The 16,660-nt window shown below is 39.5% G+C and overlaps 1 protein-coding gene across 1 annotated transcript; it reads left to right on the top strand.

The window, feature by feature from the left end:
- Positions 1–5,245: 5,245 nt before the first annotated feature.
- LOC134618410 (zinc finger protein 98-like) lies at positions 5,246–11,551 on the top strand (the record flags this gene model as incomplete). Its single annotated transcript, XM_063463792.1, has 2 exons — positions 5,246–5,311; positions 10,613–11,551. Coding segments are annotated over exons 1-2 (957 nt in total), but the record flags the coding sequence as incomplete, so codon positions are not given.
- Between the last annotated feature and the right edge of the window lie 5,109 nt (positions 11,552–16,660).

Here is a 16,660-nt window from a genome sequence, read left to right on the forward strand (position 1 = left end):
TTATTAAAGGAACTATATCGGATTCATGTCGTTATCGGCAGATATCCAAATTTATGAGATCGGTATTGGACATAAATTAAGTGGTATCGTGTGATCTCTAGTTGAGATCTGGGATTTTTCTGTCTCAGTCGCATCAGAACTTTGGACTCTGCTAGGTCAGATCCTGCTAGATCTCCGCAATGCTTCTTCCAGGCTCCTCAACTGCTGCACACTGGCTCCAGTGAGGCGAGTTTGTTGGACACCTCAAACCAGTCCAACAAACCATACACTAGAAAACCCAACTTGTTGAGCTTCTAAGATCCTCCACTTACCACTGCAACAAGAGTACCCACTAGAATACCCAAACTCATTGAGCTTCTAGGAACCTGCACCCAATAATTGCAGCAATAAGGAAGCAAGGCTTTCCCCATTGGTCCGGTTGAAAATCCTCCCGAATCAAAAACAGCTCACCAATTCTTTGCAGTCTCTCTCTTGGTTTGTTAAAATGTCCTGCATGTGTGAGATGCTGAAGCATATGTCGCGGTCCCCCCTTTTGAAAACAAAAGAATGATGGGACTGAGGCAATTTTCCCTCACACAACCCTAATGTCCTAATTAGATAATAAGTTTCTTCCCATGTAACCAGCTGCATGTCATGGTAAAGCCTCCCCCACACATTTAAATTTGAATGTATTTATTTAAAAGGGACAGTGCAGTTTGACATAGTCCAAAGACAAAACAAGAAATTGATGTAACGCACATAAGTTTATAGCTATTGCTAATTTTCAACAATTGCCCCTTGTTGGCCTTACGATCAAAATAAATACATTTTACCATAAAACATACATTTTCATGAAGCCAAAATACATCGTAAATACAACTACAATTAATAGACAATAAATAAAAATAAAATCATTAGTTAAAATGACTACATCTATGATTCCCCTTTAACCAAACTTTAACCTTCAGTGGAAAGGATCTGATGTCTGTAATCAATTTGATTTTGGTTGGACGTGTGTTCCACAGATTGCAAGCCTTTATGTAAAATGCCGACTGACCAAATTTAGATCTGCGATATGATATCTTGCAGTTCCCGTTCACCATGCTTCTAGTAATACGATTACTATCTTGTCTCTGGATGTATCTATTAAGACACTCTGGGGCCATCCTATTTATACATTTAAAGACTAATTTAAGAAAACACAAATGATTAAAACTCTTAAAACTAAGTAGATTATATTTCTCTAAAATGTGACAATGATGCCAGGGCTGCACGATTTTGCATAAAATGAGAATCACGATTTTTTTTGCTTAGAATTGAGATCACGATTCTCTCACGATTTTCTTTTCCAATATAAATATTTATTGCACTTATTAACTGCACATCAACTTCCTAACAGTTGAGTCTGAACATAAAAACAGTCAATGTCTCACTTGTCTACTCTTACGTACAAAACCTTAAAATACTTCTAACAATACCATTTTGAACAGTATTCTTTCCGTGTGTAAGGTGATGAGAGAGGTAGGTAATAGGTATGTTTCTTAAAATGTAAACCACAATTATTACAAAATATAACGCTGAGTTGAGCTGGACCATAAGTCTGTCGTTGCCGTGAAATGTTGTACTGCTTGTAATTCCATCTCCACCCTTGCCCGACACTGCGTGTATAGAGCAGGTAGTGCAACATTTGAAAAATAGTTGCAGGACGGCACTGTGTAGCGCTTGTCTAGGGTGTTGATCATTTTCCTAAATCCCTCGTTTTGCACAGTGTTGATGGGAGCCATATCTTAAGCCAGGTGATAAGTGATAGCCTCCGTAATTTCTTTGTGCCTGCGGGAGTTTGACGTGTATTGGGAAGCGCTGTATAAGTTTCCCGTTATTGATGTTTGGGTGGTTGACCGGGACTGATTTTCTCCTGTCACTTTCTTGGCCTTTACAGCTTCGTCATATTGCACTTTATGGTGACGTTTAAGCTGGTTATACAAATTCGTAGTGTTAGCTTTGCGGTGATGCTACTATGGCAAAACACAGCTTGCAAATTATATTTTTTTGACTCTTATCATCTTCTTTTAACCAAAAAACTTCCACACAGAGGAACGAGAACCTTTTCTTGGAATTAATGTTACAGTGGGGTTGTCATTCTCACCGCCATCAGTGAGCTTTTCCTCTGCACTCATTGTGTTTTCTCCCCTCCGGCAGTTTCTCTCACGTGCTCTCCGTTGTTTTTTCCCTGCCCGCTGGCTTCTGTATCACGTGGTATGAGGCTCCACCCTTGTCATTTGTTGAGCAGGAAGAGTGAGCGCTTGTTTTCATGCAGATTATGTCCCGGATCAAAATGCGGTACAATCGTCATCTCCCCCCCCCCCCTTTTTTTTTTTTTTACATCATTGTCATTTGGAAATGAGATCGCACATAAGTATGAATTGAGATTGCGATTTTCTAGCGTTTAATTGTGCAGCCCTAAATGATGCCATCGAATAGATTTTTTTATCCATTATTTTTAAAGATTGGTTATATAAGGATACCACAGGCTGAATTGTAGGTGGTGCTGTGGACCTGCTTGGATCCAAACTGTCATACAATATGAAAAATGAGAATATCATGAAATGCTGTCACAGTCTGGCAGACACAGACTGTATGGAGTGACGTAGAGGACCCAAAATGCAGACAAAATGGAACGTGGAACAAAACTTGAATTAACAAAAAGCGAGCCGTTTAACCCTTTAAGACCTACCATAGAACCAAGTCCGCCAGAGCTTATATTATATTTTTACATGCTGCAGTGCCAATTTTGGGAGCATTTCAAGTTGATATACATCAATACAACCATTATAGCCCACATTTTAATAATATGTATGCATTAAGTGCATAGTAATTACATAAATTGCAAAAAAGTGCAGTAAACTACAAAAAATTGAAAATCGTTTTTGTTTTTTTAACATATATTTCTAGTTAGAGAAATTTAAGAAGCTTATCCCTCAAAACTCTAAATACAAAAAAGTTTCACAAAATAGTTTCCCACCACAGGAAATTTATTTTGAGTGTTTCATAGTTTTATTTTTGAAATACACCAATTTTCAAATACTGCAGGAAAAACGAAAATAAATATTATAATGCAAATTTGCAAAAAAGCAGCATATGCATCAAAATAAACTATTTCCAGCAGTGCAATTTGAGTTCTAAGCCTCCCAGAAACGACACAGAAAGTCATAAAGTCAAAGATAACTTTTAAAAACACCAGTATAGACTCATGAGGCCCTGGATCGGCAAAGCGTGTTTTTGGAATATTATGTTTTTGTTGCTGCAAGCGCTTTTTATGCAGTTTTTGCAAAGCTATATGTGGAAGGAAACCGTGACCTAGGACAAGCTGATGGCATAAGATGTAAGTACAACTCCTCCGGTTTCATATGCAAAAAAAATATTGCTCTAGCTTACGTGGTTGCAGAGCTACCGGGATTTAAAAATAGTTACGCAAAACGGAGCGTGCCCGCTCCGACCGGTTTTAAAGGGTTAATGAGGCTGGTAAAAAAAAAAAAAAAAAAGGTACAACAAAGGGCAAGACAAACTGAAGTAAAACTAACATTAACCTAAACTGGAAGAACTAAACAAACAACATGAAAAACTTGGACATGAACTCTAGAAACATGGTACGGAAAACATGGCGTGAACAACAGACAACCTGACAAAGAATGACCAGAAACACAGACTAAAAACACACAAGGGTGATTAGGGGAAGTGGAAACACATGGGAAAACAGCTGACACTACTCTGACATAACGAGACAAAGGAAGCAAAGCTGACTACACTGACACAGGACAGAGACCTTCAAAATAAAACAGGAAATATGAGACACAGACATGACATTACAAACTTGATAACATAAGACACGCAGCATGAAACACAAAGGGTGAGGGAAACTTAAATACAGGGGAAGAAAATACGAGAGGAATCTAATAACCAAATGAACTTCGCTGACCTAAAGAACTTAAACATAAAGCATAAAAATCAAAAATGAACTAGAACTCAAAACACTGGGTCAAAAGACCCAGGAACGTAACAAATACATAAATAACTGAGCTGCTGAAGCAGGTATATGGTGCTGAATTAACTCAAAACAATTCAGATTAGCCTTGACCGTCTTATCAATCTTCCTCACATGCTTGTCCAGTTTAAGACGTAAATTTAAAATTATTCCTAAAAACTTAAAATCTTTGACCTTCTTTATTTCTTCGTTCCTTAACTGGATTTTAAACTTATCATTTATCTGATCATCAGGAATAAGAAACTAAGAATCTCTTAGTCTCACTCATTTAAACCCTCTGCTGCATTCTGTTCACCCCTGCTATCATTCAATCAGCTTTCCTAATATAATATTAGTCCACTAGTTCATATATCACTTCTCATCTTACTAAGTGAACCGAACAAGATGATAAAATCAGAAACACAGGCTTAAAATACCATCTGGTATTCATGAGCTTCATTGCATGTGTGTGTATTTGTTAGTAGGATTAAAACATTCTGTGCTTATGTATGTCGTTTTAATTACTTTACCCCTTTTTCTGAAACAAATCTCTGTTTACTACACCTTCTTGTTTCAGAAACGTCTAAAGAAGAAAGTCTCTATTGTAGTCAGGCACAGCTAAATTCTGCTTGTGAGTTAACTTAGCCAACCACACTGTGTGTTGTTAACACCTTCAACATGTACCCCCTCGTGATGTGTGCCACTTCCTCTATGTCCTCTATTTGTACCACAATAGCCACACACATTGAAATATAGAATTCTTAGATGCTTAGATGATGAATTGTAGAATAAATTCTCCATTTGTAAAATAATTTTAGAATTCCACATTAACAAAATGAGTTTCGAAATGTTTTTTAAAAACCTCATTACCATCCTAAGGGAGCTAGGATGGTAATGAGGTGCTTGAAATGTTGTAGGTGGCTGAGTTTATACTGCTACCATTGAGACTGATCGGGACTCCGTCTTTGTGGGTCTATGGAAGTCCATATATACAGGGTGTAGCATCCCCTGGGTAAAGGCGGTGATATGGAGGGGGTCAGTGGTTTTTCCCTTTCAAGTTCTTGTAGGCAACTGATGACTTTCTTTTCGTAGTTGCTTCTGGGGTTTCACCTTGAAGCTTCATAGGTATTGTTGTCACTGAGGAGTTTAGTCATGTTTATTTGCTCTGCTTCTTAAAATACAAATATATACTTTTTGTGTCCCAGCTGAGTAACAGGAGGAGAAGAGTCTGGTGGTGCAGCAGAGGAACAATTTCAACCATTTGGACTCAGCTCAGCCACTACCGAGGAAACAATGACTTCAACACAAAAGGTGACAAAAACAACACAGTTATACCGTTATTGAAAATGTGTGTTCAGCTGGTTGGCTTTTAAAAACCCATTAACAGCAGCTTTATCTTTTCCATCCTGGGCTCCTCCATATATACAGAATCTACATTCACAACCAAAAACCACAGAAGTTACAAGAAAATACAAAGATCATATTTTCCCTACACACATTGAAACAACAATATCATCAGTTGAACTCGCAATTTTTTCTGAAGTAAAAGAGTTTCTCTGCTGATCGATATTTCTTCAGTAATGTCATTAAGTGTGCCTATGCCAAGAGGCACACTTATTACTATTCGTCGGATTTATTATTATTGTGTCGATGCCCTCAAAGGGCACACCATTGAGTTCCTGTTTCTCTTTGTGTGGATGCCCTCAAAGGGCTTCCACACTATTGTTTTCCTGTTTCTCTTTGTGTGGATGCCCTAAAGGGCTTCCAACAACAACAACAACAACAACAATCTTTATTTATAGAGCACATTTAAAAACCAACGGTATGCCAAAGTGCTTAACATAAAACAAGGAAATAACACAGGTATAATCAGGGTCATAAAAATGTAAAAATGTAAAATTGTAAAATTATGTTCACAGGAAATGCCACCAATACACAATGGGGATATGACATACACAGCACAAATAAAAGCATAGTAGGAAAATTAATAAATAAATCTATGCAAACAAGGCCAGCATTAACCGGTAGAAAAGGCAAGATTAAACAAATACGTTTTAAGCCGTGATTTAAAAGATTGAATAGAATCAGACGCCCGGATGCCAATCGGAAGGTTGTTCCACAACTCTGGTGCAGCCAGGGCAAACGCTCGGTCACCTCTAGACTTCAGCCGAGATCTAGGCTGCACCAACAATAACTGTGAAGATGATCTTAGAGCCCTAGCAGGAACATATGAGTTAAGGAGTTCCTTAAGATAGCTCGGTGCTGTGTTAATAGTGATTTTAAAAGTAATCAACAGAATTTTAAATTGGATACGGTATTTCACAGGCAGCCAATGCAAATCGGCTAGGACGGGAGTGATGTGGGCAAACTTCCTAGTTTTAGTTAGAATGCGTGCTGCAGCATTTTGGACTGTCTGCAATCTATGAAGGAGAGCAGAGTGGAGACCAAAATAGAGTGAATTGCAGTAATCCAGCCTCGAAGTCACAAAGGCATGGATGAGCTTTTCCAGGTCTTTGTGCGGGATATACTGCCTGGCCTTAGAAATAAGGCGGAGTTGGTAAAAACTGGATCTAACAACAGCAGACACTTGTTTATCAAGTTTAAACGAGCTGTCAAGTAACACGCCCAGATTCCTAGCAGTGTCAGAAAAGGAACTAGTGAGAAAACCAAAAGCATCACGAAGTTGGGCACGAAGAGCGTTACTGCCAAAGACCACAATTTCAGTTTTCTTATCATTAAGGATAAGAGTATTTGCTAGGAGCCATTCCTTGACCTCGCACATGCACTCTCGAAAACAATTCAAGGACAAAGCTAGATCATCATTTAACTCAAAGTAGATCTGAATGTCATCAGCATAACAATGAAAAGCGATGTGATATTTCTCAAAGATAGCGCTTAAAGGAAGCATGTACAATGAGAACAGAGTAAGGCCTAGCACAGATCCCTGTGGGACACCACAGCAGACAGGTACAGCGGAGGAAGAGCAAGTGCCCAGGTTAACCGAGGAGAGCCGATTGGAGAGGTATGATTTAAACCAATCCAGGGCAACACCCTTGATGCCTACTGTATGCTCAAGTCTCGCCAATAGGATGTTATGATCAACCATGTCGAATGCCGAGGATAAATCCAATAGCACTAGGACCGTGGAGCGTCCATTATCAGCCATTAGTAGAAGGTCATTAAGGACTCGGAGCAGCGCTGTCTCGGTGCTATGATGTAGAAACAGGGAAACAATTGTTTCCCTGTTTCTCTTTATTGTGTGGATGCCCTCAAAGGGCTTCCACACTATTGAGTTCCTGTTTCTCTTTAAACTTTATTCTTCAAGTTGCTCCCCCGTTTTTTTGCCGCTTAACTACTCCCTCAGTTTTCAGCCGATTTTCTCTGTTCAAACTCTAAACTGTTTGCTGCTTTCTGGCTATATCTTTTGGTGTTTATTACTATTATGCTTTTTAAAATATTACACTTTTTTTGTCCCATTGAAATGAATGGAAAACTTCCACAATTCTGCTGAAACTAGCTTGTTTTTGAAACTTAACTACTTCCTCATACGTTCACCTAGAAACTCCATTCAAACTGTAAAACGTTCTCAAATTATTGGGCTATGCCTGTGTGATTCAGCTTCTTTATATCTTTTACCGTTTTAATTTAGTGCCTCTTTAAGTTTTCAGTTGCAGCTTTGATTTTTCAGAAAATACATGCGTTGCTATGGTTGCTATGCAATTAACTCAGAGTGAGCGCTGGTCTGTTCTGAATTTTCTCTTCATGTCTGAACAACTTCTTGCTACGCGCTCAATTTCCACTCAACCCCCACAAATTATACATCAAAACGTAGGTATTTTTGGCTTTCAGACAATGTTACTATCTTTATTGTGAGATTTACCGTTTTTTTCTCAATTTGCCTCGAAGTGACACATGGTCTGGTTACTCCCCATTCAAATTCTATGGGGAGGTTTTGAAATTCAGACCTGAAATTCTGTAACAGGAGGCATCTTCAAATCGCCATATCTCCTTAACAAAGCAAAGTTAGGACATGAGGCTTGTGCCAATATATCTTCAGACACTGCTGACACTCACAGTGGAAGCAGTTTTTACAATTATCTTACCGTTGAGCAATGAATAACGTTTGTTTGAGGGGTGGAAATCTGTCCTCCTCAGTTTTCAAACTCCAAAAATGAAGCCGTTTCTTCTCTCGTCATATCTCCGCGACGGAGGTACAAAGAGCTCTGAAAATCGCAGTCAAAGTACACCAAAGTCCGCTGATTTACCCAGTAGAAAAATTATGCTTCTATCCGACCTAGTTTTTGAGTTACACGATGTTTTGTAACTCCAAAAAACGGCGTTTTTCGCCTCTCACCACGATCTAATTCTGACTGCTCATGTCTCTGTTTTTCAGACGCCCGCCCCCTTTCCAGGTGGCGCAATTGGTAATGACACGGCTCTGCAGCTCAAAGGTCGTGGGTTCAATCCCACCTTGTTCAAAAATTTTTTTTCACTACAAATTTATACACTATCACAGGCCTGTAATTTATATTGCTCATTTATTACAATTCTGTAAAGTTTTATGATTTTAGCAGCTTTTCTAATATGGACCTCAGATTCTTGTTAACGCTCCATGGCAGAAATACATACAAGTACACAGCCTGATAAAGCAGACAGAAGCAAAATTGTCAGTCTCTCTACCTCTTCATTGGGAGAATGAGTTTGGCTCAGTGAGATCAGTAGCTGCCTTGAGACCAGGAGGGCTGGGTTTGAATCCTGCTCAGGGCAGCATTGTTTTGTTTTTCACCACTTTTTTAGCTAAATTTCGCCCCTTTTCAGTAGAATTTTTTGCTTTTCACCACTTTTAAGCAAAAATCTCTCCTTCGTCACTTGTTTTCAGCAGAATTTTCAGTTTCTTCACCACCATACAACTTTTTGCAACTTTTCATCTTTTTCAGCTTTTCAGCAGACAGCTTCAGCGTTAATGCATCCACACAGCATTTTCGCAGGAAATGCAAATTTTTCTAGTTCCAGTTGCTTCCGTACGATTTTTGGCACTTATCTACTCCCTCAGTTTTTATCCGATTTTTGCCATTCAAACTTTAAAAAATTCTGCTGTTTCTGCTAATGATGACTATGACTTTTGGTGCTCATAATTTCTATACTTTTTGAGATATTGATTTTTTTTTTTTTTTTGCAATATTTTTTGCCCATTTCTGCCATATTATCAGTGGCGTCACTGATTTTCCTTGCCCAGTTGAGCTGTGTTTTAGCTCAGTGAGATGAGCATCCGTTCTCAGACTGGGAGGCCTGGGTTCAAATCCGGCTTATGGCAACATTTCTTTCAGTTAACAGTTAAACTTTTTTAACTCTTTTCAACACAAATTTTTCACCCCTTTTAGCAAAATTTACAACAGCAGCACATTTAAGCTTGATTAGCTGTTGTTAGAATTCATTTGATTTTAATTTCTAGTATCAGCTGATGTTTGCTGGAGCCACAGCTGAAAAAAGGGCTGGTCCAAACCAGGAGATGTCCTTACTGAATCATCAAAGCTAAACTGGTGAGATGGAGAAACAGGTTTACCCTTTAGGCGACATGAATGAGTTGAAGGGAAGTTATGAACTGTTTCTGAGAGACAAATAAACACCAAGCTCCTGTTTTTGTGTAGCTAACAGCTGGTAACTGTGCAGGGGCGGATCTAGCAAAGCTTTTGCCAGGGGGCCAGGTAGGGCATTAACAGGGAAAGGGGGACACAAAGATATACTTTTCTTTCTTACTCTCATATAAAATATTTAGCTTTTTATTAAATAGTTATCTGCATCTTACAACCAAAGTTTGTATAATAATACACAAGATTGGCTGTAGACCATTGTTAATCATTCAGAACACTGTGTAAAAATAACAAAAAACAAAAAGTGAATGCAAAAGTGCATAAATATTTATTTAATGCGTTTGATGTGTGTGGCGGGGCGTGGTCTGCAGTGCCGCTGCAGGGGAGGTGGACCCACCTGAGCGGCATCTGCAATCACGCCTCTCGGGCGTAGTCTGTGCTCTCTCGGCTGTTTTTTGGGTGTGTGTCGGGCTGTGAGTTGAAAAGCTACAGCCGGCTGTGTCGGTACACCAACCATGTGTGAAAAGTGGTCCATAACATAATGCTTCAAAGCGTGTTCATGCAAACATTGTCGGGTCTGCCGTGGTACAATGGGACTTCTGCTCATGAACCTCCGTACACAGCGTCTGCAAATTGGGGCTGTACAAAGTCACTTCATCTTTACCCAAACCTGTAAGCTGTCATCTGTGAGGCGTGAGCAGTGTTTGTTTTTACCATAGTTCATGGTGGAGAATGGCTGCTCTTCTGAGTTTTGCTCTCTGTAGCCATATGAATGGCAAACTACACTGATTAGCAGCGGCATAGGCACACTTAAAATTTCTTCTGAAATTTTCGCTTTCTAGTTTTCATTACAACTCTCATTGTAGCACATCATTGTAATGTGATACTACCACCAGAAGGTGTCGGTAACACACCTACAATGTGTTAGTGGACATGTTTGATTCCACTGATGGAGGGAGTTTCAGTTTGTTCCACGGCTGCATTTCACTCACTGCCTCTTTTTGTATCTCTGTCACTGCAGGACCAACATGGAGCAAGACGTCAGCGCTCTCAGGAGGCCGATAAACCTCACAGAAGAAAGGGAGAGAAAACCTACAGCTGTGACGAGTGTGGGAAGGATTTTACCCGGAATGACAGCCTGAAAACACACCAACTCATCCACAGTGGAGTTAAAGCTTACAGCTGTGACTTGTGTGGAAGGTCTTTTACCCAGACTGGAAGCTTAAAAACACACCAACTCATCCACAGTGGAGTTAAACCTTACAGCTGGGACTTGTGTGGAAAGTCTTTTACCCTGGCTCAAAGCCTAAAAACACACCAACTCATCCACAGTGGAGTTAAACCTTACAGCTGTGACCTGTGTGGAAAGTCTTTTACCCGGGCTGGAAGCTTAAAAACACACCAACTCATCCACAGTGGAGTTAAACCTTACAGCTGTGACTTGTGTGGAAAGTCTTTTACCCGGGCTGGAGACTTAAAACAACACCAACTCATCCACAGTGGAGTTAAACCTTACAGCTGTGACCTGTGTGGAAAGTCTTTTACCCAGGCTGGAGACTTAAAAAGACACCAAATCATTCACAGTGGAGTTAAACCTTACAGCTGTGAGTTTTGTGGAAAGTCTTTTACCTGGGCTAGAGGCTTAAAAACACACGAACTCTTCCACAGTGGAGTTAAACCTTACAGCTGTGACTTGTGTGGAAAGTCTTTTACCCAGGCTGGAGACTTAAAAAAACACCAACTCATCCACAGTGGATTTAAACCTTACAGCTGTGAGTTTTGTGGAAAGTCTTTTACCCTGGCTGGACACTTAAAAAGACACCAACTCATCCACAGTGGCGTTAAAGCATACAGCTGTGACTTGTGTGGAAAGTCTTTTACCCGGGCTGGAGACTTAAAACAACACCAACTCATCCACAGTGGCGTTAAAGCATACAGCTGTGACTTGTGTGGAAAGTCTTTTACCCTGGCTGGACACTTAAAAAAACACCAACTCATCCACAGTGGATTTAAAGCACACAGCTGTGAGTTGTGTGGTAAGACTTTTGCTCAAAATGAAAACTTACAGAACCATCTAGTTACCCACTCTGGAATTAAGGCGTACAGCTGCGACGTTTGTGGAAAAAGTTTCAGCAACAAACACTACCGAAATAGTCACCTACGGATTCACACTGGAAATGATGTTTCCTACTGTGATCAGTGTGGGAAACTGTTTACAACAGATGCACAGTTACAGCGACACATGTTTAGCCACACTGAGGAGAGACCTTATAAATGTGACCTGTGTGAGAAGACTTTTAAAGCTCCACATCAGCTGAATCAACACCAACAGATCCACACCAGAAAGTAACTCTACAAGTGCAGTTACTGTGAGCTATGTATTTATTTTTACCTTGTAATTGTAACCTGATTGTTTGGAACAAGTCTGATCAGTAAACTTATGGAGTTATACTGAATGAACTGTTTGGAAAAATGAAGAGTCATTTTCGCTCAGTAAGCTGAGTGTAGGGCTGTCACAAACGATTATTTTGATAGTCGACTAGTCACCGATTATTTTTGCAATTAGTTTTGATTGTTGACGTAATCGTGACTAGTCGACTAATCGTTGCAGCTCTAGCTGAGTGTTGTAATGTAAACATTAAAATGTAATTGGACGTTGGCAGAGATGCTCTTTATTTCAGGCGACGTTCAGGATAAATATGTTGAAGGAATTCCCTGACTTACACTATCTTTGTTTAGAAGCAGAGCAACACAGATGGATCATCAACGGGACCAAAAAACCACATCAACGTAGACACACTGGAGACAAAATGAAAGACTGCAAAGAATGTGGGAGAGGCTTCCACACACCAAGTACATTAAAAATACATGAACTCTTCCACAGTGGGGTCAAAAAGCACATCTGTGACCAGTGTGGGTCATCCTTCACCACTGGACATGAGCTCAATGAAAAAGCATAAGGGAATCCACACAGGAGAGACACCATACAAGTGCAGACACTAGGACAAAAGCTTCTCACAATCAGGTCATCATAACAAACATGAACGTACACACATGGAAGTGAACTTCAGCTGTGACCAGTGTGACAAGAGCTTCAGGAATCTCAGTTCATACTCCGAACACAAACGATCCCACACTGTAAATAAACTGTTTCACTGTTACCGATGTGCAAAAACATTCACTTCATTATCTGCTCTGTGCAAACATCAGCCTGATCATGCAGGACTGAAATCACTGGATCACAATGAATCTGAAGAGAGAGAAAGATCCTCTTCTGGTTTCAGGGTGGGACTTAAAAACCTTGAGATCAGGCTCCACAGAGTTCAGATGGATTCTCCTGTAAAGAGTGTCAGCTGATGTCACACTTGGATCTGATGAGGTAGCTCTGATTTCTGGACCTGCAGTGAATAATCCTGAATGTTACATTCAGCAAGCTGCATGTATAGATATGTATATATGAAGTTCATTTTTTTCCTTTTAGGGATTTTAATTCTCTAAAATGTTCTCCCTGTTACATTTCATTCTTTGTTCCCTTAGGACACAGTAGTGTTTAGTAGTTGTATTCATTTTATGTGTTACCTCAGTTAAATTTCAATCCTTCATTCATATTTAATCTTTTGCTGTGGTAATCCCTTCTTTTAAATCATTTTCTCCCAAAACTGCAAATATTTTCACAGCAGTTGCTCTTAAAACTTCCAAAATGAACTAAATCTGTCCACCAGCTTTGAAACAACACCTGCTGTGACTTTATGTCCAGGAAAAAGAAACTCAAGCTAAACTGGTTTTGGGCTGTATTTCCATATAATGCCAGTTTGTACCAGAAGATGAAGCAGTGAGTCAGTGTAACCTTTATTTAATTGGGCAAAGACCACATTCGTATTCACAGTGGCAGCAAAGAAATGTCTAAAGTTAAAAACAGCAGCACACATCAGGACCATTTTAGAGATCACAGGTGACTTTTACTTAATTCAAATTCCTTCAAATTTTTGGCTCCTCCTTTCACTTTAGTGTATTTACTGTATCCTTGAAGTCCACGTTGATAGGTTTGTAGCGTAAACCTATTCGATGGAACGTTCAGGACAATTTGCTACACAGCAAGAACAAGACACAAGTAGGCAACGTTCTTTGTGTTACTCACGCATGAGGGAGGCCTGCCTGGAGCCAAGTGTCGTTCCACCTACTTGACCTCCATCAGACTCTCAGCCAGGTTCCCCATAGCACTCCTTTTATTGTGGTTACTTGAATATGCATAGGATCATTAACATATAACGGCTTACATGGGTATACATGTGAACAAGGAATACCCTGCCTGTGGTTTTGTGTGTGTGTGTGTGTGCGTGCGTGTGTGTGTGTGTGTGTGTGTGTGTGTGTGTGTGTGTGTGTGTGTGTGTAAGCTGCTGACCAAAAGGGTCATAAAGCAGGAACAACATCCTAGGTCATAAAGAGGGTAACCTCCCCACACCCAATCTATGGTTCACCCTAGATAACACAGTGAAGCCATACAAAGGGCAGGAAGTTTTACCACATCAAACAGACCTTCACAAGGATGTTGCCTGTGATAAAACACTACAGCCCCCCACTCAGAACCTCGAGAATCTGGGGAGGGGAGAACAAAAGAATTCCTTTCAACACACAATTAAAGTACAAATGGTAAGAATAAAAATGACAAACATTTAACAATTCACTCTAACACACGTGTTGTTTTTTAATGAATTCATTTTGATCCACATGTTTGCAGCTGTTTTCCTGTTGATTTTAAGTTTGTATGATGACATCCTGATAATGTTAAAGTGTTAGTTATATTTGATGAACTCTGTAACATTTGTCTTATTAAACAGTTTGGTGTGAAAAATGAAAAAATGGTCTCAGAACAAGTAGTTTGAGCCATGATTTCAGATTCAAACTAATTTAACTGTTTTCAGTGGTACATGTGGAGGTTTATCAGAGGAGGCGACACACCAACACATATTTCTTTTCAATTTGGTTTTCTACTTGTTTTCTATCTTTTTAGTTAATTAACTGATTTTAATTCTCAAATTTTTCCACCTAATTCATTATTTCCAAAGATATGCACGTGGCACAGTAACAGTATCTTTAGCAGTAGCTCAGGACCTGATGGTAAATGTTTACTTTCTCTTTCTGAGATTTACTGATAGAAACCTTTGCAGAGAGAACAACACAGTATGAACAGTCTTCTCACAGGTACTGATAAAGAAACAAATATAGAGTTTCTCTTAATTCTGCTTCAGTTTGTTTTCTGTAATCTTGAACTTCACATGTTAAGTTTGCAGATGGTGAGCTTAAGTTTCCAGAATGTAATTTTCCTACAAAAATACAGGCTAAGTGTGTACCTGTGTTAGTGTTTTAACTGAGGAAGCTCAATAAAGCCAGTCCTTCTTTGTATTAATTGACTTGACAAAACCAATAAACCCAGGTGAGAGATAAAGAGTATCACAACAGTGGTTATCTGTTTTATCTTATTTTGTTCTAATACAGGAGACATTAATAGTTGAAGGTTATTGGCAATAACTGTTACGGCCCTGGCCGACTAGAGTTTGTTTCTGCGCTATGTCTTTAAGTATCTACAGGTCTTTCCTGATTGGAGAGCTGGCGGTGGTTATTGGTCCCCTCATCATGTGGCTGTTTTTAAAACATCCCTCACCAGCAGTTGTTGGCTGAAGCAACTGACAGCAGCAGCAGAGCCATCCTTGGCCTCCAAACTTTGTGGCATTCGTGTGTGTGATTCTTGAGGCCTATAGAGCTTTGTACATAGTGTGTAGACACATTTTCACATGTAAATAGGCACTGAAGCAGAAGGGGTGAGCTGCCTTAATATTCTCCTGTTTATTTCAGTTAGGGAGTTAGGTGTAGCATGTGTCTTTTGTTTGGTTTTTGTTTCACACAGGGTTTAGATAGCACCTCCTTTCCTGACTTAGCTTGTTTTTGGTTTTTGGTTTTTTTTGTTTGTTTTTTTGTTTTTTTAGGGGGGGGGGAGAGGGGGGGTCACTTCCTTTCTAATCCTTATGTTATGTTTCTGTACCCCTAGACTGGGGCGTAACAATAACCTACAAATATGACTGATTGGTGCTCTAATTTGAGCCCTGCTAGCTGAAAGTCACCATATTTTCAACAATCAACAAAATGCAGTGAATGAACAAAAGATAAATCAAATCAATACTTGGTGTCAACACCTTTTGCCTTCCAAACAGCATCAGTTCTTCTAGGTGCACTTGCACACAGTTTTTGAAGGAACTCGGCTGGTCGGTAGTTACTCACATCCTTCTCTCTTTTCATGTAATCCCAGACACACTCGATGATGTTCAGGGCTCTGTGGGGGGCTGTACCATCACTTCCAGTACTTCTTGTTCTTCTCTACACTGAAGGTAGTTCTTAATGACTTTGGCTGTATGCTTGGGGTCATTCTCCTGCTGCAGAATAATTCAAACTCACTGAATCATCATTTGAATAGAGACAAATGCAGTCTTACTGCTCAATTGCAGCTGTGGGTAACATGGAAAATTGTTACCTGCAAAAAAGATTGTTGCTGCAAGAAGAACAGAGTGCAATCAGTGTTTATTAGTGGTGTCCTTTGGTGTACTGCAGTCCTTAGGATGATGTTTTACTTCAGTACAGTTCAGTGATGGATGGAGGGAATTTTATTGTAGTCACAGAGATCCATAACAGAGAGCAGGAAAAGAGTTCCACTGGATCACAACAATAAATTCTAAGAGAACAAGATGTATTTAATTTTATCCAAACCATCTTTATTTATAAAGCACTTTCAGATACCCAGCACAGGACCAAAGTGCTGTACAGTAAATAGGTTAAGAACAATAGAATAAAAAAAAAACTGTAAAAAATAAAACACATAATACATCAAAATTAAAACAGCCCTATGTTTAAAATAAGATAAAACAGCACAGAATCAAATAATTAAAAAAAAACAGAAGAGGCCTGTCTTATCTCAAAAGGCATATTGTTCCACAGTTTTGAAGCTGCTACAGAAAAAGCACGATCTCCTCTAAGTTTACGCTCAGTCGTGGGTACATTCAGGAACAGCTGATCAGCT

Source organism: Pelmatolapia mariae, linkage group LG3_W (assembly GCF_036321145.2).
Source record: "Pelmatolapia mariae isolate MD_Pm_ZW linkage group LG3_W, Pm_UMD_F_2, whole genome shotgun sequence".
NCBI classification, from domain to species: Eukaryota; Metazoa; Chordata; class Actinopteri; order Cichliformes; family Cichlidae; genus Pelmatolapia; species Pelmatolapia mariae.